This window comes from Phoenix dactylifera, chromosome 11 (assembly GCF_051530095.1).
Source record: "Phoenix dactylifera cultivar Ajwa chromosome 11, Ajwa_hap1_PhDact_Kaust_v1.1, whole genome shotgun sequence".
In the NCBI taxonomy this organism is placed as follows: domain Eukaryota; kingdom Viridiplantae; phylum Streptophyta; class Magnoliopsida; order Arecales; family Arecaceae; genus Phoenix; species Phoenix dactylifera.
In genome coordinates this window covers 29,410,922-29,437,374 of record NC_143200.1, presented here as the reverse complement: position 1 = coordinate 29,437,374, position 26,453 = coordinate 29,410,922, and the positions used below count along the sequence as shown (strand labels likewise).

Genomic DNA, 26,453 nt, shown 5'->3' with positions numbered 1-26,453 from the left:
TTTTACTGAGCCAACTAGTTTTTTCTTTGATTAAATTGAGCCATGTAGTTAGGCAAGGAGTAACAGGAAGTACACATCTGTTCCTATTTGCATGTGGCTGCTATCCAAGGAATAATGCTCATTCTCAGTTCAAATAAAGTTGACCTGAACCACATTACCATCTAGAGCAAGGAAATATTATGCCAATACAAGAACTCAACCATGGCACAAAGCAATCATGCGTCCATTTCCAAGGCATAAAATTAAAATATCTAGCATTCACAGGCATTCCAACAAACAGATAGTAATCATGATCACGATGACGGCGGCAAGAGCAATGCAGGTGACAATGATGTAATAAGAACAAGAGAATAAGAATACAAGCTCAATGGGAAACTACCTCTGGTCTTTATCCTTTCCCTGCTGCTTCTCTGATTCTCTACTTTCAGTCTGTCGATTTCTTCATGCTTCAGCAAGTCCGCAATCTCAATAGTCAGCAGAGATGAGTGGCAAATATTCAGTAAGAAAGATGAGCAGAGGGGCCTACCTCCATTGCCTATGTTCCCAGCATCATTTTACGGGTTTTAGTTTATCTTGGACGCTCTCATACATTCGATTTTTTTTCTTTCCTTTATTACTTATTTATTTTTGCTGCGGTGATACGAGAGGATGGATGATTTGGAATTTTAAGGCAAGACAATCACCAAAGATTTGACGACGAAACTCTCGCAGGGGATACGATTCACAATTCATTCCAATCTCAAAACCCGGCAATAGAGTTGTGCACGAAACTCAAAGCCCGACTTGGATGACATTCAAGCCTGCGGCGGGAAGGCAACTAAACCATTCAAGACCGCACCATCTGCTGCTTCTGCTCTACAAGATAAAACAACTTTGGCTCTGTTTTTTTTTCTTCTTTACTGTTTCTTTTTTTTTCCTTAAAGAACAACTTTCATTATTTTTTTAAAAAATAAAAATATTTTTTATGTTTTTTAAAAATAGATTTATATGTCTGATCTCATTCTCAACTTCATCGTCCTCATCCAATCATATCAGCTCTCCGAGCTTTACCGGCTATCTCTCCGTCTAATGCCGAGCTATCTCTCATCTTCAGTGATGTTACTGGTCTCATTTCTACTCCATTTTCCTCCATCATTTTCTTCCTTGTTCTCGACCATGTTATCAGCCCCATATGGTGTTCTTCTCCATCATTGTCGGCCACATCATCAGCTCTTATTGTTAAAAAAATAAAAAAAAAAGTGAACCTAATAGTTTTCTATTATTAAAAAATTTAGAAAAAATAAAAATAAAATTCTTATTTCTATTTTTTTTAAAAAAAAGTAACAACGATGCCAAATGCAGCCATGGGGCTTTTTTTTATTAATTGGATAAGTTCTACCCTTGACATTTATATTTATTACCACATCCAAACCATCAATATTCAATTAGAAATTCATAATAGTGTTACAAGATGGGATTAGATAGATTGTTCGCACCATATAATGATTTAATAAAATGGGCGACAAGTTTATTGAGACTAATAGAACAATTAAATAGAAAAGCAATCAAAAAAATAAAGAGAATAGCAAAATCAAGAACCACAATACGAAGACTCTGATAAAAAACACAATGCTTAAACCTCCAAACAAAACAGGAACCGGTAGGGATACCTATTTCCCGAGATCATTGAATTTTGCAAAGGTCTTCCACATGGTCAAGCAAAGGCCTTTGCATATTCTTCAAGAAACTGATATCAAGAATCCAGGCTTGAAGAAACCAGCTGCAAACCCTTGGATCTAAATTTGCAAACGAAACAGAGATGCGATAAAAGGTACCTGTTTCTTGTCATCATTGATCTTTACATCGGCATATTTTCCAAGAAAGCGATATCAAGATTCAACCCTAAACCTCGACAATAGTACTAGTTTTAATGCGGCAATGCCGTTAGTTCAGCAGGTTCGCGACGCTGGGACTTACCTAGACGGAAGGCACGGCGCTTGAAACGAGGCGTTCCTGCGCCAGTCACGTATTCTCGAGGATCTCCCTGATGTTGGCCTCCTAAAAGGCCGTGATCCGAGGCCTCAAGATCGGGACGATCTCCGTGATCTTGCTCAAACTCCGGCACGTCCCTCCTGCCCGCTACCTCGAACCACGGTGCCGGCCACGCCTTCGCCTCCGGTATCCAAGCTCGCCAGCGGAGGGCGAGGCGGTGGAGATGGAGATCTTGGCCGCCGGATTGATGGTTGGGGGCGTAACCAACGGCGGAGCCCAGGCACCGCATGTGGAGCGGCTCGCCAAGGGAGGAGAGTATGGCGGACGCGAGGAATTTATAGAGGCAGTTGGGAGGCGGAGGCTAAGTCGGCAGCCCAGTTGCCGACACCATTTCAAATTACTTTATTATTTTTTTTTTTTGGAAAGAACCCGTCGAAAAAATATTTGCTAACCATCCCTCCAATAATTTCAAAAATTACCTTTGAGTATCTGTGAAATTGATATTTTAACTCAAATCAAAACTGACATTTGAACCCCAAATGAACATCCAAGTTCCCTATTAGTTCTTATGTAGTACATCCTAGAGTATATGCAGTAGCATTTTTAATTTAAGATCCACATTTCATTTCATTCGTTTGATCGGTAGGCCTAAATGTTAGGCCCCTACCCTTATACATATTTTTATTTTGCTCATACTTTTCATTTGCTAGGTAACGTTTGCAATTGAAATTCTAGTTTAGCATTATTAATTTGAAAATTTTAAGAAATGAGATTGACTCTAAAAATTATTTGATTTTGTTTCTTTTTTGGCTTTTGGTGATGCTAAACAATATAAAAGAAAAGAGGACAACCGGCAGAGCTTACATCCATGCAAGGCATTTTCTTGTGTAAAACAATCTAAAAGAGTGCAGAAATTGGAACAAGCTAAGATATTGCTAGATAGATCATAGATGTGATGCCAAAAAAGAAATTACAACAGGATATATTGCAGCAAATTTATTTAGAATGGCATTATTATCAATGCACACAAGTAAAGTTACCCAGAAAAATAAAAAGAAAAGCAATATAAAAGTTCGATGATTACAGTGTGGCCCTCTAACTCATAGAGCATTCAGGAGGAAGCCCCTGAGGGAACCTATGCACATCAGTGCAGTAGTTATAAATCATGTAGTTCTTCTGCACCCATCTGAGTCTCTCCAAACTGGTGGAATCAAGCGCTTGCCACATCCATGAGTGGTTAGCCAAAGAGCAGGAGGAGGTAGCAGAAGACCGCACACATCCATTAGCATTGAAGTTCCTAAATGATGCGGTGAAAGGCGCCTTGGACCAATCGGTCTTCACAAGCCCGCCTCTCGTGGCCCAGTCATCAGCATTCCACAGGCTCGAGTAGACCTTCATCGGCTGGTTCTTCGGGTATGGCACGCCAGCCGACTCTCTGTTTTTGAACTCTCTAATGGGTGTCCCATCCACATAGAAGCTAACATGATTGAAACCAAAGAAAGCATTAGAAACCAGAATGGCATAAAAGAGTAATCCATTAAGGAAAATTTGTTCCACTGGTGTGTCGGATAAGTTACACAATATGTCTGGGATTCCAGACGACAGAGTAGTTATGGAAGTCCTTGGTGGGATCAAACCAGAGGTAGAACCGCATCTCCCTGTTCCCTTTCCCTTGGGTGTACACATTTGTATGGACTATATAAGGATCTCCACTAAGATTGCCGAGGAACTCGAAGTCAATCTCATCGTGTGCTGCCCCTTGCGACGATAGCTATAACGTAAAATTACAATTATTTCAGCCATTAATGTTAAATTTAATGGAAAAAGCTATAGGCCGTACGAAGCAAACATACATAGTAGGCGGTGACGGTTCCGGCAGAGTTTCCGGGGACAAGCTTGAGTTGCATATCGATCTTCCCGTACAGATACTCCTTCTTGGATTGGAAGCCCGAGCCCGAGGGCTTGTCAAGCGACAGCGTTAAGAGCTTGCCATTGTTGAGAATTTTGGCACGGCCGTCACCCCAAGTGATGTCGACGTCCTGGTAGAAGTTACCGGCGAAGGCGATGCTAGCCAAATAACTAGTTAATGCCAATAAGAGCAAGATGTTGCTCGCACTGGAAGAAGCAGAGGAGGCCATGGATGAAGTAGAGCAGTGATGGAAGTTTTTGAGCTGTGACATGCGAGCAAAGGAGTGTAAATGACTGAAAGAGAATGTAGTACTATTTGATAGGAGAGCAAGGTGATGTCTAGACACTAGTGATATATATAAACAGGGGGAGGGGGGAGGATTAAGGAAGGTTCCCCTGCAGTAAAAATTTCATCTCGATAGAATACCTGGCAAAATGAGCCGCCATAGCTCATCTTAGGCTATTTTTTAAATGAAGTCGGGAGGTACAGAGGAAGGGGGATGGATGTCCAAGTGCGCCGTCCGAGGCCATATATTTGTTTCACGGGTGGTTTTCCTCCAAATTCACCAACTCCCCGTCGCCAATGAGAGAGGAGGAATCTCGGGCCCGTGACGCCTGTGGCTTGTTAGTTCTCTGGATGTTAGCATCAGACAAGTATTTGATGATTGGCGATGATTACATTGCTTAACAATGGGATATGTGGTTGTGGATTAGATTAAGATGTCATTAGTCTCTATCCAAAACTTGGCCCCAGCGCACTAACTTGAATGAACCGGCCGACCCTGGACCGGACCTAGCCTTGCATTTGAGATGAATCGAGCCAATTTAATATTCTAATGTTGTGTGGGATTCATATGAGTCCACCATGCCCCGTTCCTGCTAAATTGAATTGAATGTATTGCATGGTATTTTCTTTTAACTTTTCCTCAAAATATAAATTAGTTCCTCGTCGTAAGCAAGCTGTGTTGGAAAACAAAATTGAAAACGGCACCTAATCACCTATTTACAACCAAATAACAACTTTTTTCTTTTTTTTAAAACAAAATTCTTTTTGATTTTCTTTATGCAATTAAATTGTAGAAAAATTTCATATTCTTTTTCATTAGTGAAAAATTTTATTTTTATTTTACCTTCTTAAAAATCAAAACATAAGTAAAAATGATGGATTTTTCAGAGAACTATATAGCTTTAAATAAAAAGAAACTTTTTGTAGGGACGACTTCTTATAGAATTTGCCAAGAAGCATTAACTTTATTTATGGTTTTCTGCACTCCTGCATGGAGATCAAAACCGCAAATATGCATGAACCACAAACAAACATGTCTGTTTCCTTGGATAGACCCATATGGAATACATATTTGGCCTCCAAATCAATGGCTCTTGATGCACTAATTTATGTTTTTAGCTAATTTTCATTTCACAGGTGCATTCGGTGCTCAAATCTATAATATAGACATAACTCGCATGTCATTTATGGAATAACATCTTGTCTTACAACCACATCTCTAGCCAACCATGTTTCATTCCAATCTTAATCAATTCATGTGCAAGCATCTTCTTGTTTATACCATTTTTGTTTCTGTATGTGCGTGCGTGCGTGCATGCGTGTGTGTGAGGAGTCGCCTTTCTATAGACGTGTGATATCCTCATAAGAATATCCTCGTCCAAAAGCCTGTGAATATCGTAGAAAAGCGAACTAGAGCCATCCCCGACTCCTCAGAAAAAGAAAAAGAAAAAAAAAGAGGGAGTGTCTTCTTGTTTATACTTAAAGAAATATATATAAATACATATAAAGGATACATATTTGGCCTCCAAATCAATGGCTCTCTTGATGCATTAATTTATGCTGCGTCTAGCTGATTTTCATTTCTTAGGTGCATCCGGTACTTAAATCTATAATATAGACATAACTTGCACGTCGGAATAACATCTTGTCTTACAACCACATCCCTAGCCAACCATGTTTCATTCCAATCTTAATCAATTCATGTACAAGCATCTTCTTGTTTATACCTTTTCTTTCTTTTTCTTTTTTTTGTGAGGAGTCGCCTTTCTATAGACTTGCGATATCCTCAAAAAAGCATCCTCGTCCAAAAGCCTGTGAATATCATAGAGAAGCGAACTAGAGCCATCCCCGACTCCTCACAAAAAAAAAAAAAGAAAAAAAAAGAGGGAGTGTCTTCTTGTTTATACTTAAAGAAATATATATAAATACATATAAAGGATACCATGAAATGAAAAATTATAATGCATTCGTATCTGTATGTACGATCGTTATTACATCAGAATAAAGTCACCAAGCATATATGATTAACTACAGTGTAAAAAACTTTTTTACAAGTATAAATAAATTTGGAAATTAAGTCTTGGGACCGCCGAAGAGAAGAACTAGGAATGCAAGCACTCGGGTGGGAGGCCCTGAGGAAAGCGCTTCACATCAGTGCAGTAGTTGTAGACCATGTAGTTCTTCCGCGCCCATCTCACCCACTTCTGGCTTGCTGCGTCCAGTTCTTGGTCCAACCAACCATTGCCGGTAGACCCAGAGCCAGCAGTAGTTGTCCGGCGGCCGCAGCTAGATTTTCCTGACGACCAAATGCATGCATTTGCCTGAAAATTCCTAAACGATGCGGTGAACGGCGCCTTACTCCAATCAGTCTTGACGAGCCCGCCTCTCGTGGCCCAGTTCTCGGCGTCCCACAGGCTCGAGTATAGCCTCATGGGCTGTTTCTCAGGGAATGGCACCCCAATCGCCTCATTGTTCTTGAAAACTCTGATAGGAATTCCATCCACCAAGATGCTGAATTGAAGGCAAACCAATTCACTTGTGAGTGGCTGGCAGTTACATTAATGAGAAGCATCAATAGCTAATGTTCCTTATGAGTTCATAGGGATACAATGACTCACATGACGTTCAATGGGTTCCATAGGACAGAGTAGGTGTGGAAGTCCTTGGTAGGATCAAACCAGAGGTAGAATTGCTGCTCCCTGTTCCCTTTCCCTTGGGTGAACACATTGGTGTGGAGGATGTACGGGTCTCCGCTAAGGTTGCCAAGGAATTCGAAGTCGATCTCGTCGTGATTCAGCCCTTGAGACGAGAGCTGCAGCATTTGAATTTGTATCAAAACATTGGTTATAAGACCATTTGTTAGCTATGGTTTAGAAGGGCGAGCATGGTAACAAGACTTACATAATAGGCAGTGACGGTGCCGGCGGAGTTTCCAGGGACGAGCTTGATCTGCATGTCGATCTTTCCGAAGAGATACTGGTTCTTGGATTGGAAACCGGATCCCGAGGCCTCGTCAAGCGATAGCGTAAGGAGCTGACCATCGTTGAGGATCTTAGCACGGCCATCGCCCCAAGTGATGTCGAAGTCTTGGTAGAAGTTGCCACCATGGGCACCAACCATCAAAGAGGCTGCTGATAGAAGGGCTAAGAGCGAGGTAAAGAGACCCCACCGAGAACAAGAGCGAAGAGAAGAAGACATGTTGGTCTAAGAGTGGTTCAAGAAAGAGGGGATGCGTGAGTGATTGCCGGAGCCGTGGGATTGTGGATTTGTAAGTACGCTGTGGTGAGTTTATATAGAGACTGTGAGAGGGAGAAAGGAGAAGCCCGTGAAGAGAGGCAACAGCTGGCTGGCGGACGTTCAAGTTTGAAGGAGTTCGAAGTGTTTGACCAGAGCGCTGGTTTTGTGCTTTCCGCGTGGGGTTGTTATGTAGTGGAGGTGGAGTCTATCTCTAGATTGTGAACGAGAAGGGTGTTTGGTTTTGGCTTGCCAAGCAGCCATCTTTGATTTCCCACCCTCAAAATGGTTTAGGACCGAAACTTCCACACCCTCAAAATGGTTTAGGACCGAAGCTTCCACAAAGTGGGCAAAGAGCTATGGGCTGTCCACGCGTGGGGATTCATGATGCTGGTTTGGTTAAAAGTTTCAACCGGAGGCTAATTGTGGACATTTAATCTAAACAAAGAGTTCTAATCTCCTTATCGCTTCTCTAACCTATCATGCTCCGAACCAATCATCCAAGGTCGACCACGTGATATGACCCTATGAAAACTAAAGCAACGTCCTAATTAAGATCATACAAGGCCTAACGAACAAAATTCTAAAAACACCAAATAAGTCATAAAATTGTTCCCCTATATAACACAATTTTACAATTATGATTACCAAAAACTTTGCTTGATATTTTCTTGTCTAAAATATTGTTCTTTTATAGAACCAAGTCCAATATTAGAATAAAAATTATAAATTGGAAATTAACAGTCTAGAATCCCTAGGGTTAAGTATGGATCCATCACTAGGTCTTTCGGGTCCTTTCTACCGATCACTTGGATCAACTAGAGAGACAAAAGAGAAAGAAAGGATAAGTAAGAGAGGAAAGAGAAAAAGAGAAAAAAAAGAGAGAAAATTGGGAGGTATGAAAGCGATCTCTCTCTCTATCTCAAAATAGAAGAAGGCCGAGGAGGCTCCGTCCAAGTGGTGGCAGTGAAGGCAGCCCAGTCTAGATGGCAGCAGGTAAGGCTAGTTTTTGGCTGCAGCATCACCAATGACGATGGTTGGCCAACAAAGAGGAAATGGGAGGAAGAATAAGAAGAAAACAGAGGATTGGGGGTGGGGTGGGGTGTGTGGTTTCAACCCTTTTCTTTCCTCCCCCTTCCTCCCTTTTTTTTTAAATTCATGACCGGCTCATTGGCCAACAGTCTACAAATAACCAAACAGCAACTGGCACTAGAGGAGTACCAGATTGTCGGTGACTGAGGTTAAAATATAAAAAAAAATTCTCAAAACAGAAAAGACCCTATTCAAAGGCAACCCAGCAACTCCCCAGTCCTAATTAAGGTGAAACGACAACCATAAGATCGGAAAGAGAGGAGAAGAAGGGCTTAAGTTCATTACCTAAATCTAAAGAGGTCTTGCAGCCGGGTCGATGGAGAAATCCAAAGAAATCTCACCCAAAAAGCTTGAAATCAATGGCAAGTTGAATAAGGATTTGGTTTAAAATTACTTAGAGGAGGAGGGGCTTCTTCTTTTATAGAGATGATATGGGGCTTCACGTGAGTTCGCCAGCCCTAAATCTCATGATTTCCAACAGAATTAGAAGAGAAAAAGTCTCCTATCAAGAGTCTTCCTCTCTGCCCTGCATGTGCGAGGCATGACCACCAAAGGCAGTCCAAGCCTAGTACATCTTAGGCCAAACCAGTTTCAAGTTGGGTCATTGCATAAGCTTTCTTCATATTATATCGCCCATTCCTGAGAGCTACTTGTAGAGACTCATTTCACAGTGGGCGTGGTCCAGCCTGGTTCGGCCTGGGTCGGTCGTTTCGGCCACTAAATGCGTGCCCGCACGTGAGAGTCTTCTTCCTCTCCAAGTCTGCCGAGGAAAGGAGTGTTTAAGGGCACATTGAACTCTGGTAAAGTCTAGAAAATTCATCTATAAAAGCTTTCCCTCTTCCTTCTAACTATCTTGCCCTCAAACCTTGATCAACCATTGTAAAATAGTGTCAAGTTCTTCTTGATTTTTCATTCAGATTTCTCGGCAAGTTACTGTCCACATCTCACCAGAAAAGAGGTGATTAACCTCGAACCCTTCTTCCATCCTTTTCTAGTTCTGTGGTCTTCATCATCACTTGGAATAGCTCCAGCAAGTTGCCGGATTTGGTTGCAAGTTGGCTACTCTGTTCCATGTTCATCTCCCCTATTTTTCTTTTTTCCTCCTTTCCATCCGACTGATCATTATCGTCATCGCCAGAAACCATGCTCAGGTCACCAAGGGTCGCGACTGCTATCACCGCTGCTGGGGGTCGCTGCTGGGAGTGCAACCAGCAAGAGAACCGTGGTTCCATCTCTCTTGCTTTCTCTCCCTCTTGTCTCTCTTGCCTTCTCTTTCTCTCTCTCTTTTGCTCTCTCTCTCCTCTGTTTCTTCATCACTCTCTCTTTCTAGATATTTTATGGACTAGTGGAGGGTCCAAGTATCTAGGCAAACCCAGGTTGATCAGGTAGACCTTAGGAGGGGTCTTAGGCTGGCATTATATGTGTTCAAGCAGTCAATGTTAAAATTTAATATCATTCCTTCCATATTTTCATACCATTGATCATGATTGATGTGGTCACTCTAATGATTAGGCCTGATCTTATAATGGGACAATCATTTAGGCAAGAAGGTGTTGAACAGACTACTTTGCCTCCGAGTTTATAGATTAAGGAGAGGATCAGTGTATCCAGTGTTTGAGTCTATCATCGATAGAGGTAAGAAGTCTTATACATAATAACATATATGGATAATATGTATTTTGTAACATATGTCGATGATTTGAAATTTGTACCTTTTACTGTAAGATTGTTGATTTATTTCTGACATGGTTCTATAAATATATTTTTTTATTATATAGACATATCAAATATCGATGATTATATTTACTTAAATTATGGTTTTGCTTGTTGGGATATGATGCTGATTATTTTAGAATTTGGACATAAAATATAATATAAATTTATATTTTTTTGATATAGATGAAATTGAATGATTTGAGTGATGAATAAAAAAATTTGGACTAAATATATTATGGATTGCCAGTCACGGGCTGAATTGTGACACACTAGATTGCATCGTGGGTCGAAGTGCGGATATCTTGGATTGCTACCACGGGCCAAAGCACAGATATTTTGGTTTGCCACTATAGGCCAAATCGTAGATATTTTGGTTTGCCACCATGGACTGAAGCATGAAATTATGGTTTGCTAATTATGGACTGAAGCATAACCGTGAATAGTCCAACTCAGAAAGATAATGGTTGATTGAAAATTTGGATAAAAAAATGAAAGATTAAAAATATAAAACCATTGTATGATAATATCTTTCATGTTTTTTGGAATGGATTATATATTTAATGACATACATCTATGATGCATATTTATATAAATTTTATCAAGCTATGTGGAATAATCGGTATGGAGTTTTACGTACAATTTTTGTCTGCATATCGATATGATTTATTGTTAATTTCTATTTTAAATTTACTATATCTATATTAGTGTGAGTGTGTGAAATTCCTACTGGATCATAGAGCTCACACCACATCTTCTCTTCATCTTTCAGAGTCGCAGAATGCGTAGTTTCGGATGGGTTGGGCATGCAGCACGAGCATCAAAGTTATAACTTAGTTAGTTAGTATACTTTCTGATACTGATAAACATCTAAAAATTTATTTAAATTAATATAATTGAACAAGTTGGTTACTTGATCATAGGAAATTTGTTTAGTTGGATTAATTGGTTAATTGTAGAGTTATTTGATATTTGTTTATTTTAGGTCTTGCATGATCTTTAGGACATCGCTTTAGGGCTTATGCGGCTGTAACACGTGGCCGACCTAAGTGATGGGTTCGGGGCATAACACTATACCCCTTAAAATATTGTAAATCAGCATCATTGGATCCTTATATAGTAACTATGGTAATTCAGTAAAATATGGTCAAAACCTAAGTCCATGTTAGGCTTACCAAATTTGAGAAAAGAGAGAAAAAGATAATCCAACCAAACCTAATAGGTGATTTTTGGTACGAGAATCAACTTGTCAACTTGGTATGACTATTTCTAGTTTAGTTACGGATCCACAAAGCTGTGTCATTCTGAATTTTAACAACGACTATGATGTCAGCCATATTGAACGTAGAACCGTCAGACTAGACTTTACACGACCGTAGGCCATGGTTTTTGTTGGAAATTTATGCAGTTCTCTTCATTCAGATTGCAGATCCTAGTCAAGATGGGTTGCGTAATTATGGGACAACTAATATTTATGCTTAAATGGTTCATCTCAGGCTTTATATATATATATCAAGCCTGAGAAGTTTCAAAACCACGAGGAACTGGAAAAGTTTCTTTTATATGCACCCTTATTGTGGCCTCACAGGGCTCTGGTGATTCGAACTCATTTTACTCCACTTATATATAAGAATAGTGTACCTGTTTGAAAAAGATTAATTAAAAATCACATTGGTCGAATGATCTTTAGCACTCTATTGGATCGTTGGAGCTGGAAGATCTTGCACAAAATGCAATACAAGTAAAAATATTAATATTTTGTATCCTTTACTGGTGTATGGACTAGTTATAAAGCAATGCTAGGGAACTTGTCTTTTTCTTTCAATAATCACGTCATCATCATCTATTGAAAGAAAAAACTATTAAGCATAAGTAGAAAGCTATTATTAGAATTTTGAATAATATTTACTGCTGCCCCATATCTCAGAGACTAATTCTTCTAGTGCACTGTACAAGCACATCAATAAAGTCTGTCCGAGGTAACCACTTAAACTTTGGATAAGATGTTTGGGTTGGAAATGTTTCATTCTCGTAATTATTTGATTCCCTTTATCGAAGGGTAGCTGAAACCAATGTTCCAATGGCTTTGCATTAGAATTGGAGAAGATGTACATGGAATGTTAAGGTGAAAAATTTGTCCTTAATCACAGCAAGAGTGCACAGAACCCGAGTAGCTTAGTGGACTTCATATCATCAGGCCTTCAAGAGTAGGGAATGTAGTGGTTTGGAAGCTAACTTCAAATGGCGAGTATAAAGTGAAATCTTACTATTAATTCATTAACAACAGTGGTCTCGCTTGTACTTTCTGTAATTCTGTTTGGAAAGCTGGTGTTCCTTGGAAGATATAGTTGTTCGTGTGACTTGACATTAAAAACTGCACCCGCATAGGCAAGGCGTTGGCAAGAAAAAGATGGGCAATAAATTTAGGATGCAATCTTTGTGGAGCAAGCGTGGAATTTACTGGTTATGTATTCCTTCGTTGCCCCTTCCCTAGAAGCTCTTAGTTCGTGTTACTACTAGAATTCGAGCTAAGATCGATCATAGCCTGAACTGCACAGAGGTTGGCTTGTACCGAGGTAAAGACGGATCAGCTAAAAGCTGAGGAGTAGCTTTAAGATGTTGAAGGACCTACATTGCCGCTCTGGAAGGCGAGTACGACTTACAAATTAGAAGGTTCCTAGCGGGGAACCTCCAATACTTAAGTGGAAATCCATAGCAACAATGGGAGAAAGAGAGAGAGTCAGAGTGCTTGAGAGAGATAGAGCTTGGAAATGCTTACCCGTGGGTCCTCCGGTTACCCCTATATATAGGTAGGGGTGAGCATCCGTTATTTTATTTGTCGGGAGGCACGATAATTGCATGGTGACAGCTGGCCTCATTTGTTTAATACATGATAACGGCTCCTTGCAACATATCCACAACGTTAATTGTGCCGATTGTATATTATAGTTGAGTTGGAGCAACCGTTGCTGAAATTATGATTGCAACTCCTTCAATGATCCTTGGTGTTACTCTAAGGCTGGACCGACCAACATAATACGTCAACCAATTCCAGGTCATTCATCTCGATTAAGGCCGAGGTCGAAAAGATAGGACTATTCGAGGTCATGATGACCAATATTTATCCCATCAGTTAGCTTTGAAGAATTATTTGCAGGTCAAAGGATGGCCACCCTCCTATCCCTCTGGAAGTGCTGGAGAAGAAAGCGGATTGAACCAAAAATTAGAAGAGCCAATTGTCCGGAAAGAAATGTACGGGCATGTTTGCTAAAGAAATCCTCCATTATCACTGTTCTGAATTACTTGCTTCAATCATTTCATCTTTGGGTAACCTTTGTAATGCTAAAGCTGAGGTAGGCCACCAGCTGATCTCACAAACTCTCTCATAGCTTGCAAAACCTTCAGATTTGAGTCCTTTTATTAAGCTTGCTTCTATTGTACTTCCTTTTTAATCTTGTTTTCATTTCTCCTCTGTTGAACTCTAAGACAAGCTTTCTCCCGTGTCTCAAATTCTTTTCCATTCAAAAAGAGCAAAATGTTCTCGAGCGTCATTGAAATTGATTAGCTAGGTCTGATCAACTTGATTTGAATTTGAGACACAGACGGAGTTCTAAGTCTTGTGAGATTGATTTTTAATCCGTGGGTCTAGGTATTGCCGTATTGGTAATGAGTTAATATTTGTTAGAGAGGAGGAAGACCCGGTCCAAATTCCTGAGAACATACCAAGAGTTGAACCTGAAATCAATACTCCTCAAATAAGGGGATGCGACCATTTGTAAGCCCAATTTACATCTAAGTGACAAATTTTTGTCCATGAGACCACTTGCATTGCATCAATTCCTCTATTATGGATCAAAATATAAACAAATAACAAAATATTATCCACAAGCGTGACGAAATAGAGTACATAAACACCCAAGAATAAAAGAAACACCCCTGCTCTCTCAAAAGGAACCAAATCAACGACGCCTGCACTCAGGAGGCGGACGAGGGAATCGCTTCCGATCAGAACAATAGTCATAAATCATATACTTCCGCCGCACCCATCTCATCCTCCGGTATTTCGTCGCATCCAGCTCCTCGTTCCACCACGCTTTCTTCGCAGCCGAGGAGGCTTCAGATTTCCCCGGCGGGCACCAAGAGTTGCCGGCAGACCAAACACAGGCATCAGCATTGAAGTTTCTGAAAGATGCGGTGAACGGTGCTTTAGTCCAGTCGGCCTTCACGGCGCCGCCCATCGTCGCCCAGTCGTCGGCGTTCCACAGGGTCGAGTACACCTTCATGGGCTGGTTCTTGGGGAACGCCACCCGTCTCCACTCAAGATTCTTGAAGTCTCTTATCGGAATGCCATCAACCGCGAAGCTGATCGGAAGATATAAATTAATTTAAATGTTAAAAGAACAAGGCCATTGTGGCTAATAAGAAAGCTAGCAAATTAATTACAAGGTTCGTATAGACTTACATGACATGCTGCGGATTCCATGTGATGGAGTAGGTGTGGAAGTCCTTGGTGGGATCAAACCACAGGTAGAACTGCTGCTCCCTGTTGCCCTTCCCTTGGGTGAACACATTGGTGTGGACAATGTACGGTTGGCCGCTGACATTGCCGAGGAACTCGAAGTCTATCTCATCATGAGTCGGCCCTTGCGAGCTCAACTGCACGAAAACATGAACAAAAATGCATCAGATGTTAGCTATTATATATGCAGGAGACTTTGACTATATATAACGGTATAAAATGTTTGATGATAGGTGATGATAAAGGTTTACGTAGAAGGTGGTGACCGTGCCGGCCGAGTTGCCGGGTATGAGCTTGATCTGCATCTCCAATTTGCCAAAGAGATACTCGTTCTTGGATTCGAAGCCCGAGCCTGAGTATTTGTCGAGAGACAGGGTGAGGAGATGGCTATTGATGATCTTGCCACGCCCGTCGCCCCACGAAACTTTGCAATCTTTATAGAAGCTGCCACCATGTGCCATGGCCAGCATGGAGGAAAGAGCGAGCAGGGAAGCTAAAAGCATGGCCATGGGAGATAAGGTGGGAGAAGAGGAGGGAGAATTGGAGGTTGTGGGGATTTTGGTTTTTGTTTTTTGATGGAGATAAATGGTTTCATAGGCGTATTAATAATTAATTTATAGGTGAAATATAGAAGCGTCCAGGAAGGATTGAGCGTGTGATTCGTCATTCGATTTTTGAGCGCTGAAATAAAGAGAGCAGCCTGGAAGCAACTGAATCCGCGTCTTCGGCTATGGGCTTTGTCCGGTTTCCATCGGTTTCCGGTGCCAAATACCAGCAGCATGCTTAGGCAAGCCTTCCTCATTTTTTTTAAAAAAAAACTTCTAATCAGCACTTCTATTTTTAGTAGAACCGAATACAGGTCGGATACTAATATATTTATATTTATATATTTTATTTGATAAATATAAATACGGATACGGATGTTAGTCGAATATAAAAATTTATATCCATATTTATTTTAAATAGATAAAAATACGAGTCGGATACTGAAAGTATGGATATAAATATAGATATAAATTGGATAATTAAATTTTATGACCATATAATCAAAGATATTACTAAGTGGATGATAAATCAAGCTAACATCATGTTAATATGGTCATCTATTTTTTTAAAAAAAGTTCATAAGTGTTATATAAAATTAAATAGGGTTAGCAATAGAATCAATTTTTTGGATACGGATCGAATAGTTGTCTATCCATATCCATATCCATTTTTTTTTAACGGATACGGATATTAGTCGAATGCTCAAATTTCTATTCAAATTCGGATAGATTTGGATATGAAAACGGATCCAGACAGATATTATCCAATTCACTTTTGCCCTAACTTTTAGGGTTAATAATCTAACAATACCCTAGGTATTGGCAGTGTCCGCTCATCCACCAGCTCCCTCTAATTATAAAGTTAGGAAAGTTATGGAAATGATGCTATAAGCTAGCCTTGAAAAAAATGTGTATCTCTAGCTATAAATTAGTATCCTTGGATTCTAAATTGTAAGAGATAGCTTCCTTGGATTCTCATGTTAAACTCTGGACATATCTATGCATGAAGTAATTAAGCCATGGATGCAATTATTAGCCAATATAGGATGATTTCCTATTGGTTCTTAATTTTGTATGGCAAAGTCATGGTTGCTATGATATTTCTAATAATCTTAAGAACTTCTTGCATGAAGTATGATGTTAATTATGTCTATCTCAAGAGTCTAATGACAGAGGGAAACCACCTTTTGGTGTTCCTGAGAAAAGGAGGGGGGAAAGGACACAGATTTTAAGCAGAACTAGCAACTCGTCTGATTTGCAGGTGAGGGACGTGAGCATTGTGGTTCCGGTATCCAAAGCTAGCTTTGCTAAAGACCAGCTGTTTGCGTGTCCACTTCGACTACAAAGCACGTATAAAGAGCGTGTGATTTGTAGGCAAAGCTTTTGTTCAGCGGCAATGTAACATATGATATAATTTTGGTGCAATGCATCAGGGGAACAAGGCTAGATTTGATATAGTTTTGGTTTTATTAGTAAATTTCAGGTCTCTATTAAGAACTTAAAAGATGTTCCTACGTGACCACTGACAAAGGAAAATATTACAATGGCCACCCATCTTAGATGTAAAGAAATTATTTTATCTGCATTACTTGATTAATTTTTTTACTAACTTTCTCATCCTTAAAGGAAGAAAAATAAGAAGTGACAAACTAGCATTCAAAACTAGTGTAGACATACGCTTGATCTTAATTTGACAATCTTTTCCATTTGTTTGCACCTTTAGCATGTTTTTGAACAAAGAAAGCTCATGAAATGTCGAGGTCGCAGGCTGAGGTGAGCTATATTCACTTGTTGGTCATGACTTGACTTCAGAAATAACAAAGAATTTATGAACTGAGTTTATTGACAACCTCAAAGTTGATCGACACTTTGATCCTATTTGAACCGTATTTAGATTTACAATTCAGGCTCTCATTCCCAATTGTCGGACTAGTAGGGTGGAATTCCCTTTCAAATCGAGATTGGTTCGGTCTGAGTTACCTAGCCTCCAAGTTCAAATACATAACCTTGAACAAAACCTTAACGAGTTCAACCAAGTCCATTCAGGTTCAATCAACTTGAATTGAATTCGACTAAACTCACATCACTTCCTTTGAAAAACAAAAAACACAAAACACAAAAAAGCAAATTCACAGCTTACAGAGATTTCAAGCCTGTCTTAGCCCATGGGTCTACAAATCGAGTATGAGTTGGATCCATACCAGATCAGATATGGATCAGATGATCTGGGTCTAAGCTCTAACGCCAGCATGAGACGATTCTTATGGATCACAATAAAAATGAATGAAATATTTTTAAATCACAATCATAATATAAATAGAGTAAATATTGAAACAAGAAAAACTCTTAACTACTTAATTTTGGCATGCATGGGGACATATGCTCTCCAAAAACTAAACAGTGAGCCAAATCAAAGACGCCTGCACTCAGGAGACGACCGACGAGGGAACCGCTTCCGATCAGCACAGTAGTCATAAATCATATACTTCCTCTGCACCCATCTCATCCTCCGGTACCTCATCGGACTCAGCCCGTCCGTCCACCAAGCCTCGTTAGCTGAAGCCGGAGCCTTCGATCTCCCCGACGAGCACCGAGACCTGCCCGAAGACCAGACGCAGGCATCGGCGTTGAAGTTCCGGAAGGATGCCGTGAACGGTGCCTGGGTCCAATCGGTTTTCATCGACCCACCCATCGTGGCCCAGTCGTCGGCGTTCCACAGGCTCGAGTACACCTTCATGGGTTGGTTCTTGGGGAATGGCACCCCTCTCGACTCCAGATTCTTGAAGTCTCTCAGTGGAATGCCGTCGACCGCAAAGCTGAGAAGAGATCGAAGCATGTCGATGTTAATAATATACACAAGGCTGTCATGGTTAATGGTACGCATCAATTAATTGGAGCTTGCTAAGTAGCAAACTAGGAGGTTGAAAGTAGACTTACATAACGTGTTGTGGATTCCATGTGATAGAATAGGTGTGGAAATCCTTGGTTGGATCAAACCACAGGTAGAACTGCTGCTCCCTATCGCCCTTCCCTTGGGTGAATACATTGGTGTGGACGACATAAGGTTGGCCGCTAACGTTACCGAGGAACTCGAAGTCGATCTCGTCATGTGCCGGCCCTTGCGAGCGTAACTTCAGAAAATACGTACAGACAAAATTCATCAGTTATTAGTATGTGAACCTGTAAGAAGATAAGCTATCGATAATAAGGTGGTGATAAAAGCTTACGAAAAAGGTGGTGACCGTGCCGGCCGAGTTGCCGGGTATAAGTTTGATCTGCATCTCAATCTTGCCATAGAGATACTCGTTCTTGGATTCAAAGCCCGAGCCGGAGTATTTGTCCATGGAGAGGATGAGGAGCTGGTCATTGATGATCTTGCCACGCCCATCGCCCCATGCGACTCTGCAATCTTGGTAGAAGTTGCCACCATGGGCTATGGTTAGGAAGGAGGAAATAGCTAGCATAGAAACTAGTAGCATCGCCATGGGAGATGCTGGAGAAGAGGAGGGAGACATGGTAGGGGACAGTGCTGGGGGAATTGCAGCTTCTTGGGATTTTTGTTTCCTTTTGGTGGACAGGCTTGGGTCCAAAGGCGTATTTATAGGTGAATTGAACGCAAGAGTGCAACTCTATGACTAGTCCAGTTTTCGTTTCTTGTGTTCACGTGCCAGCAATGTGCTTAACCAAGCCTTCACCGCATTTTAACTTCTTAATAAATGACGGTGTTGCTCTTTGCTTCTTTTTTTAAGAAAAAAAAACTATGAGCTATCTTCGATGAAATGTGTCTATTAATCTGCACATTGGATTCCAAATACTAAGCGGATCGTTGTTATAATAATTGGAGATATGTTGAGCGTTCTCATAGTAGAGAACGGCAAAGTCATTGCTTGTATGATATTTCTCATAGTCTTAAAAACCTGGTGCAACACTCTTCGTTATATTTATCTTGAGAGACTAATGAAAGTGCGAGATCAGCTATTGGCCTTTCTAACTGAGAAGGACAAAAAAAAAATACATAATAATTTGTCTAGTTTGGACTTTGGAGGTGAGGAGGTAAGTATACTAATCGCGATTTCTGGCATTCCAATTGAGCCTTGCTAGAGACAGCTGTTTGCGTGTCCACGGGTGAACGTTCGACCGTGGAGCAAGGAAAAACAGCGGGGTGTGGGCTGTCCGGTTGATAAAAGAAGCTGTTTTTGTGCAGCGTTATGATCTCCAACAATTTAAGATGCGATATAATTTTGACGCCAAGCATCATGAAGACAAGGCTAGATTCAACACCCATTTGTTTTCGTTTTTATTTATTTATTTGCTAAAACAACATTTTATACATTACAAGTGGCAGGCCGCATAAGCAGCTATTTAATCCGCGGCCCGGTTGGCCTCTCTGAACACGTGCTTAGTCTGAAAAAACACTCCATCTCTCATCATCGTCCAAATGTTCCAAAGCAAGGGTGCCCCCACACCTATTTGTTTTCAATTAAGGAAATTAATGCTATCTTAAGGACTCAAGGAGACTAGGACAGGATTCTATGTAACAAAAAGAAGCTACCAGAATGAACACCCCATCTTGGATAATTGGATACAAAAAAAAACTTCTTTTGCAACCGCATTATTTTAATCAAGTTTTCTACTAGTGCACGAGACCAGACGTGCGTTAATTCTTTTTGTTCCTCTTTTTTTTCCTCATCCTCCAGTCTTTTTAACTTCGTAAAGTGGAAAGAAGAGGAGCGCCTGCAGCGTGAAGACGCAGCGCGAGGCCAGCCATTCGCTTGGTTTGGTCGTGACGCGACCCTGAAAAAGTCCCGGAGAAAACATCGATGGGCGAAGATGCGTATCCTCGAGGAGATCAACTGCGTAGCCAATTTGATATATTTCCAGTGCAAATGGTCTTTCGACTTTCAAAATCTTCTAGGTTGCATAGCTGCACCGGCAAATCAATAATATACCTAAAGCAAGTAGGGTTAGTTTCTTCTCAGCAAAAAAAAAAAAAAGACACTAAATCACTCAAACATAGGTATTAATCTGCATGACCTTATATATCTGTGGATCTTGCCGTATAGTACCTTCCTCCAACGATAAACATTATATGGAGCATGTTTTCTATACATTTTTTTCAGCTGTGCAAAATTTCACTTCTTTGTGTATAAAGATTCATTCGCACACATGCATGTTGCTTTGAGCCAAGAGATTTTCGTACTGATAATTTTCCATGTATTCCATGAATGACAAGTTGGATGCCTGTAACGATCAAACAGGTTATAAATTCAGAAAACAAAAAATTACAAGAGGGCGCGTGCTGAAAGGAAAATTTGAATGAGAAAAGCCCACTTTCATCATTGTTGCTGTCTCCCCATGCATGATTTATGCAGTTATGCTTGGTCCAGTACGCCTGCTTCAAGCCATGGTTCTCACATCCCACAGGATGATTATAGTTGCAGGGTGTCACATAGTTGAGAACCATCACAGAACCTATCGCACCAAACTAGGTAAAATCTTGCATAAATCAAACACCATGGACTCCATGGGTCTACAAATCAAGACATTAATAAAAAAAACAAAAACATATTATTGTATTAAGCAATCTGGCATCGAGTGTAGCAGAACCAAGGTTCATGGTCAAAGACCACATTTGTTGAACTTGCGGCGGCTGCCTCATATCATATATACTCTTGGATAACTCCAGAGCCAGAATCTTCCATGATGCTGTCTTCATTGCTAAACAAAGGGATGCAGCCTTCATCGAATCCCATCTTTTTATATCATAGCAGATTACATTCCATCTCAGCAGAATGGCCAGAGAGAGCTATGCACAAGGTGACCAAGGGGAATGCATGGATGATCCTGTTCAATACTAAATCCAAGATGCCCAAGAACTACAAAAAAGAAAATCCTTTAAAAAGAGGAAGATTCAACCAAGGGCTTCAATCTTAGCAAAATGGCAAGCCTATCCCACTAGAATAGTAGCATTACAAGTAATCAAAATCTGGAATCAACGTTCAAACTGCAGCATGGCAAAACTCCTCCAAGTAATTATATGATATCAAATCTTGCGAATTAAGCAGACTTGCAACAACACAACTAAGCCTTGATCCTAAATTAGTTAGGCTTGCCTACATGAATCCTTCGCCTCCATTCTGCTCAGTTTACAGCTTACTGTCTTGAGAGATGCTGAGATAAAATTAAGCAGCTTCGCAGCCAAATATTTATCATTTCTGAATCAGATTTGTAATTTTTTCCAATGCTAATTGCACTAATCATTGTCCTGCCAGTCAATGACTACCATCACCTCCATTTGCATTGTTCTCTACTTCTCCATACTGTCAAAATATTGTTCCATTCAACACATTAACATAATTCTTAACTGTGTGAAGCTCGAAATCCAGTACAAATAGCAAAGATACTTCCCAGAACTGAGATAAAAAAGGCAATGAAACTTGTAAGCTCTTCTTGCAATGGTAGCTCAGCAAAGTTCATATGACTAGCCACCCATGCTAAATTCATGCTTACATGCATTCAAGATCGAAGGAGATCATTAATGATCAGCAACTTTACTTTCAAAAGCCAAACATATACATACTGACAATCTACACTCTCAAAGATCAAGACAGGAATAAAATGTTCCTCTTAAACCGGGGGAGAAAAATACAGAAAATACATAGAATGCAAGACTCCTGAAACATGTAGATATTTTTCACTCTAGATTATAGAAAAGCTCTTCACAAGATGGAAGCTCAATCATTTTATTTTTACAGCTCCATTGACCATTTTTAATTCTAGTTGGCATTAGCATATAGGGTAACATCATGATCATTCAGATAAATTCAATGTTAAGACTTGCAACAGGATCATTATCACATACAGCAACGACTATACAACAGTGAATTACCAGATACATTAGAGACTTCTGCATGCGCACACAAGCTGTTAATGCAGATCTAATTAGAGGACGTGCATGAGATTGGCAAGAGGATTTGGGAGAAGTCTGTCGTAAATCTACAAAAGCAGAGGTTGGGTGGGTGTAAAGCTTCTTATCTTTTAAGATTTTAAATAAAAAGGTTGTATGAGATTATTGATTAGAAGAGCTGTAGGGTAAAACCTCAACCCACAAATACACACACACACACACACATATATATATATATATATATATATATATATATATATATATATATATAGTTTCTTTTTATTTCCATTTTCCTATATATCAAGATGGCCAAAAGCCTTCTTTCTCCTTAGTACCAATTCACATCTCCAAGGAATAATTAGCAGTTGTATTCCATAATATGTGACCATCACAACTAAAAGAACAATCATCCTGTGAGCATATCAGCACAAAGCAGTGGAGGACTTAAACAATAAGTCACATGCAATACTCCCCAAATTCAGTCCAGCGCACTTAATTTACCAAATCCTAGAAAATAACATCATCAAGTATCTGCCGAGAGGGGACAAAAATGTTTTGTTTTCTCTATCTCCCTCTCTCAAATTTACATTCACAATAAACCTTTCTATAGATTTTTCTCCTTCTTATATTCAAATGTTAAAAAAATAAAAAATAAATTATACAGACTTAGTTGTCCAAAAGTGGTTCCCATAACAGAGATAATTAAACTGAATATAATTTATTTTAAAACTCTCCATAGTGTTCAGAAAATCTATGAAAAAGGTATTAGCAAAGAACAAACAACAGGCAGTAAAAACATACATACGTTAAAAGCATGCATGTCCATCATAAACATACAGGGGAAACAAAAGCTCCAAAATATGCTGCTAATATAGCTAAAATCATTAAAAACATATTAATTTGCCACTGAGTCCAGCACAAAAGCATGTTAATGGTACAAGATAATGAAACAGAGTGTATCATGTAACAGATCTAATGACAATTCTAGAAATAACATTCATCCAATACATGAACCCATATGGAGAAAATGAACCAGCAAGCCAAATAAACTATAAAGCTAAACTACCAAGTATCAGAAAAAATAGCAATGAAGAAATCCAAGCTCTAAAGCATGAAAAATATGACCATTACATTTCCACTAATCTATGTGGAAAGGCTTTGTAGCTTCAGGAGGTGCTTCACAGCTGAAGAAACAGCAGAGCGCTTCCTGCCTTTCTTCACAGAGTTGGACTTCACCTTGATCTTTTTAACTGTCGGAGGGGTCTCTTTGATAGGGCCAGGAGGAATACCTTTTTTTAGTGCACTACCTCTCGGAGTAGCAGATGGCGGCAATCTCAAACTCTGGGGAGGCAAAGGGTTGTGTGGCTTCCAGACCAAGTTCTTCTTCATTGAAAACCTAACCTTCTTGACACTCTGCTCTCTGCTCTTTCCTGCTATGCTTCCTCCATCAGCATCACTTCCACTAGTGGTGGTCTTCCAGTCTGCACTCTTGGCTCTTTTTCTCTTCTTAGGCATGGTATCAGTAACCAGCGATGCTGGCAGAGCACTTAATCTTTCGTTATCATTTGCCATTCCAGCTTCAGCAGCAGCTTTCTCAAACTGCTTCTGAAGACCTGAGATAACGCATTCATCAAAATTAATCAAGTCATGGGTTTCCGTAGCATCCCATTTAACATTCCCACCATTAATCACATTATTAACCTCAATGATTGGTTCAGCATCGTTAGTTTCTGTATTTGAATCCAAAGACTTCTTTTTTTTGGATTTGCTTTTTTTCTCGGTGCCACCCGATGCTTTCTTTGATTTCTTCTTCTTCTTCTTGGGTGGCTGATCATCCGAAGCCCCACCGCCACTTCCCATCTCCACCTCAAGTAGTTCAGAGTTCTCTGAAACACCCGGCTCAGGCACTTTCAATGAATTCCCATTTTCTAGATGCTGGACAGAAATATGAACTCCTGATTTCTCTAAATCCTTCTCCAGTTTGAGGAAACCATCATGCAAACCAAACAGGGCTTTCCTATTGCCCTGAAGTGTCTCAGAAGCTGAAGCAGAGTCGAGGAACTTTTTGGAAAATATCAATACCAAAGTAATCTTGCCAAATTTCTCGATGTCGGTGCCCGACTCCACTTGGTTTCCAGCCTTCTCAACATCTAACAGCTTCGCACCGTGCTGGAGCAACTGATCAAAAACATTCACCTTGATCTTATGCACCAACACCTTATCAGGAGACTTCTCCAGTACAGAGAGGAAGGGCTTCAGCAGCACGTCTAGGGTTTCCACGCTGAGTGGGAGGAACTCCGTGATCTCATCCAAGAAAATCTCGGCAATGTGGTAATTGACTCCCTGAGCCGGGTACTTATCGGCAGCAAGAAGCGATTTTTCCGACAGAATCCCTATCAGGCGGGCGGAGAGATCGAGATCCCAATCGTTCTTCCTGAGGAGGAGGAAGAGGTGGCGGAGGAACCGCCTGATCAAGAGGTAGAACTTGTCGAGGCGGAGGAAGTCGATGCCACCCCATTCGCGGCGGATGGTGAGGATGAAAGCCTCGAAGTAGCGGGCGGCAAGGGGGGCTTCGAGGGCCTCAAGGAGGGAGGCGAGGCGGTTGATGAGGTCGACCTGGACCGGGAGCTTGTCGGAGTGCCAGACGCAATAGAAGAGGCCCTTCCAGATCTTGAGGAGGTCGCCCTCGGAGACGGCGGCGTCGGGCTGCTGGGGAAGCCACGCTATGAGGGCGCGGACGGCGCGGTCGCGGACGGACTTGTTGCAGGACGCCAGGCGCTTCGCGATGACCGCGCCGGAGACGGCTGCGTCCATGGAAGCGGCCGGAGGGAGGAACCCTAGATCTAAGAAGCGGCGGAGAACGGAAGAGAGGAGGAGGAGTGAGCATAAAACAAAACCCTAGGCTTTTGATCGAAACCCTAGGCGGTGGGGGGCGACAAAGAGGCGGAGAGCGAAGGAGCGGATTAAGCGCGGTCAACATACCGCTTCAGTGAGTGGCGGTATGGGAGCCACACTAGGGGCAAGCAGGGAATACGAAAACCAAGGCCGATCATTCGATATCACCCACTGGCCACTGCCGCATGGGACGTGCGTATCTGGTCACCCCCCGTGAGCGACGAAAAGAGCCTCGCAACGAATGGTTAGTTTCTTTAGGCCGGGGATTCGAGAAAGGCTTCCGCGGCATCTTCTCCCTCAAACGGTCAAACCCTAATCTGATACAGAAATCGATCCTCCTCCTCCTTCCTCACCACAATCTCTCCTTCGCCTTTAGAATCCATCAGAGGTAGAACTTTAAGCATCGGCAGCTCTTGGAATAGTAATTCCCACGTAGATATATCCCTCTCCCACGTCACCTTCTCATTCGTCCTTCCAGGTTTCTTCATCGAAATCCTATTCTTCTAAACCACCAAAATCTCTTTTTTTTAATATTATTTTCTTCGATATGAAGTAGATTTTTTGAAGGTTTTGATGGCTTCGCAGGTTTTGGTCGGGCAAATTGGACAACTGCTTCTGGGAATCTCCGCATTGTGAGAATTTTTACCACGGTGTTGATAGGCTGGAAGGTGCTGCATTGACGAAGAAGCTCGATTCAAAAATTGTTCCTATCACCAGTCGCTGCCTTCCAAAGAGTGAATTGGGTGCGTGTAGTTTCTGAAGGGAGAGGTTTTTTACTCGATTCTTTCTACGAAGAAGGTTGGGTTTGCAACAATTTAGGTTTGGGATGCACTCGAGATTCTTGATGCAGCTGAAATTGATAACTCAGAAGCCTCCTCGGAAGTTTATGCGCTCGTAGTCCTCAGAAGTGGAGGTAGACCTAAAAGAAGCTACAAAGACGCGAAGGAAAGGAACGGCCAATAGCATCCGCGGCCAGCGACAGAGCGAAGACAGGGTGAAGATGATCCCTCGAGGCTCGAGTCGTGGATTTTTTTCCGTTGAGAATCTTATTTATTTTTTTATTCCTCTTAAGAAGTATTTTTTTTGATTTCTTATTTATTTATTTATTTTGCGAGCCAAACCAATCGAGTTCTGGGTTAGCCCGGAAGGAAGTCAGAGCAGAGCAAAGCAAAGGCAAACACCATCTTTCAGCAAAGCAATCCTACGGCTAACTAATACCACAACCAGCACCAGGGCCTCTCACAGCAGTAGTCCTTCGCCTGTTTGCCCAGAACTAGGGTCCAATTCTCCTCCTCGCCCATACGACTGGACCTCCGGTTGACATCTGAATCGGATGAATTAGCTCTGGGACCGGAAGGGTCCGGTCGAACCTCCTACCTCCCT

General features: G+C 41.0%; 5 protein-coding genes and 2 long non-coding RNA genes across 9 annotated transcripts in view; 1 reads left to right on the top strand and 6 right to left on the bottom strand.

Moving 5' to 3' along the window:
- The window catches only part of LOC120111271 (uncharacterized), a 35,092-nt gene extending 32,822 nt beyond the window's left edge, over positions 1–2,270 (bottom strand). For both annotated transcript variants that reach the window (XR_016397876.1, XR_015971561.1), the window contains exon 1: positions 380–2,270. This is a non-coding gene — a long non-coding RNA (uncharacterized LOC120111271). The remainder of the gene's footprint in view (positions 1–379) is intronic.
- A 626-nt stretch (positions 2,271–2,896) lies between these two features.
- Positions 2,897–5,971, bottom strand: LOC103714082 (xyloglucan endotransglucosylase protein 1-like). The gene is made up of 3 exons (XM_008801217.4): positions 3,825–5,971; positions 3,549–3,742; positions 2,897–3,448 (listed from the first exon to the last, which is right to left on the bottom strand). The coding sequence occupies exons 1-3, from the start codon at positions 4,149–4,151 to the stop codon at positions 3,067–3,069; spliced, it is 903 nt and encodes a 300-aa protein (XP_008799439.3). The 5' UTR covers positions 4,152–5,971; the 3' UTR covers positions 2,897–3,066.
- A 152-nt stretch (positions 5,972–6,123) lies between these two features.
- On the bottom strand, positions 6,124–7,447 carry LOC103714083 (xyloglucan endotransglucosylase protein 1-like). Its single transcript, XM_008801218.5, has 3 exons — positions 7,067–7,447; positions 6,784–6,977; positions 6,124–6,676 (listed from the first exon to the last, which is right to left on the bottom strand). The coding sequence occupies exons 1-3, from the start codon at positions 7,361–7,363 to the stop codon at positions 6,268–6,270; spliced, it is 900 nt and encodes a 299-aa protein (XP_008799440.3). The 5' UTR covers positions 7,364–7,447; the 3' UTR covers positions 6,124–6,267.
- A 6,602-nt stretch (positions 7,448–14,049) lies between these two features.
- Positions 14,050–15,569, bottom strand: LOC108511548 (xyloglucan endotransglucosylase protein 7-like). Its single transcript, XM_017844494.5, has 3 exons — positions 14,975–15,569; positions 14,667–14,860; positions 14,050–14,566 (listed from the first exon to the last, which is right to left on the bottom strand). The coding sequence occupies exons 1-3, from the start codon at positions 15,230–15,232 to the stop codon at positions 14,164–14,166; spliced, it is 855 nt and encodes a 284-aa protein (XP_017699983.3). The 5' UTR covers positions 15,233–15,569; the 3' UTR covers positions 14,050–14,163.
- Positions 15,570–17,559: 1,990 nt separating this feature from the next.
- Positions 17,560–20,310, bottom strand: LOC103714121 (xyloglucan endotransglucosylase protein 7-like). The gene is made up of 3 exons (XM_017844500.4): positions 18,496–20,310; positions 18,206–18,399; positions 17,560–18,084 (listed from the first exon to the last, which is right to left on the bottom strand). The coding sequence occupies exons 1-3, from the start codon at positions 18,781–18,783 to the stop codon at positions 17,679–17,681; spliced, it is 888 nt and encodes a 295-aa protein (XP_017699989.3). The 5' UTR covers positions 18,784–20,310; the 3' UTR covers positions 17,560–17,678.
- Positions 20,311–20,459: 149 nt separating this feature from the next.
- On the bottom strand, positions 20,460–25,662 carry LOC103714080 (uncharacterized). 2 transcript variants are annotated; one of them, XM_008801214.4, is made up of 2 exons: positions 23,307–25,662; positions 20,460–21,681 (listed from the first exon to the last, which is right to left on the bottom strand). In XM_008801214.4, exon 1 carries the CDS (start codon positions 24,987–24,989, stop codon positions 23,319–23,321), a length of 1,671 nt encoding a protein of 556 aa, XP_008799436.1. In that variant the 5' UTR covers positions 24,990–25,662; the 3' UTR covers positions 20,460–21,681; positions 23,307–23,318. The 2 variants fall into 2 exon arrangements, with proteins under 2 accessions (XP_008799436.1, XP_088563923.1); XM_088707797.2 differs by having other exon boundaries at positions 20,460–21,144; positions 23,307–25,184.
- Positions 25,412–26,206, top strand: LOC148700772 (uncharacterized). Its single transcript, XR_015971560.1, has 2 exons — positions 25,412–25,548; positions 25,656–26,206. It is a non-coding gene; the product is annotated as an uncharacterized LOC148700772 (long non-coding RNA).
- Positions 26,207–26,453: the final 247 nt, after the last annotated feature.

Bases quoted from the DNA above. Each gene is read 5' to 3' on its own strand.
- LOC108511548 (XM_017844494.5), bottom strand. From the start codon at position 15,232: ATGGCCATGCTTTTAGCTTCCCTGCTCGCTCTTTCCTCCATGCTGGCC. The intron at 14,861-14,974 runs GTAAACCTTTAT...GTTTTCGTGCAG, and splicing joins GCACGGTCACCACCTTCTAC to TTGAGCTCGCAAGGGCCGAC. The intron at 14,567-14,666 runs GTAAGTCTATAC...TCTTCCGATCAG, and splicing joins TGGAATCCGCAGCATGTCAT to CTTCGCGGTTGATGGCATTC.
- LOC103714083 (XM_008801218.5), bottom strand. From the start codon at position 7,363: ATGTCTTCTTCTCTTCGCTCTTGTTCTCGGTGGGGTCTCTTTACCTCG. The intron at 6,978-7,066 runs GTAAGTCTTGTT...CAAATGCTGCAG, and splicing joins GCACCGTCACTGCCTATTAT to CTCTCGTCTCAAGGGCTGAA. The intron at 6,677-6,783 runs GTGAGTCATTGT...CCTTCAATTCAG, and splicing joins TGGAACCCATTGAACGTCAT to CATCTTGGTGGATGGAATTC.
- LOC103714082 (XM_008801217.4), bottom strand. From the start codon at position 4,151: ATGTCACAGCTCAAAAACTTCCATCACTGCTCTACTTCATCCATGGCC. The intron at 3,743-3,824 runs GTATGTTTGCTT...TTTACGTTATAG, and splicing joins GAACCGTCACCGCCTACTAT to CTATCGTCGCAAGGGGCAGC. The intron at 3,449-3,548 runs GTAACTTATCCG...CAATCATGTTAG, and splicing joins TGGAATCCCAGACATATTGT to CTTCTATGTGGATGGGACAC.
- LOC103714080 (XM_008801214.4), bottom strand. From the start codon at position 24,989: ATGGACGCAGCCGTCTCCGGCGCGGTCATCGCGAAGCGCCTGGCGTCC.
- LOC103714121 (XM_017844500.4), bottom strand. From the start codon at position 18,783: ATGTCTCCCTCCTCTTCTCCAGCATCTCCCATGGCGATGCTACTAGTT. The intron at 18,400-18,495 runs GTAAGCTTTTAT...TATTTTCTGAAG, and splicing joins GCACGGTCACCACCTTTTTC to TTACGCTCGCAAGGGCCGGC. The intron at 18,085-18,205 runs GTAAGTCTACTT...ATCTCTTCTCAG, and splicing joins TGGAATCCACAACACGTTAT to CTTTGCGGTCGACGGCATTC.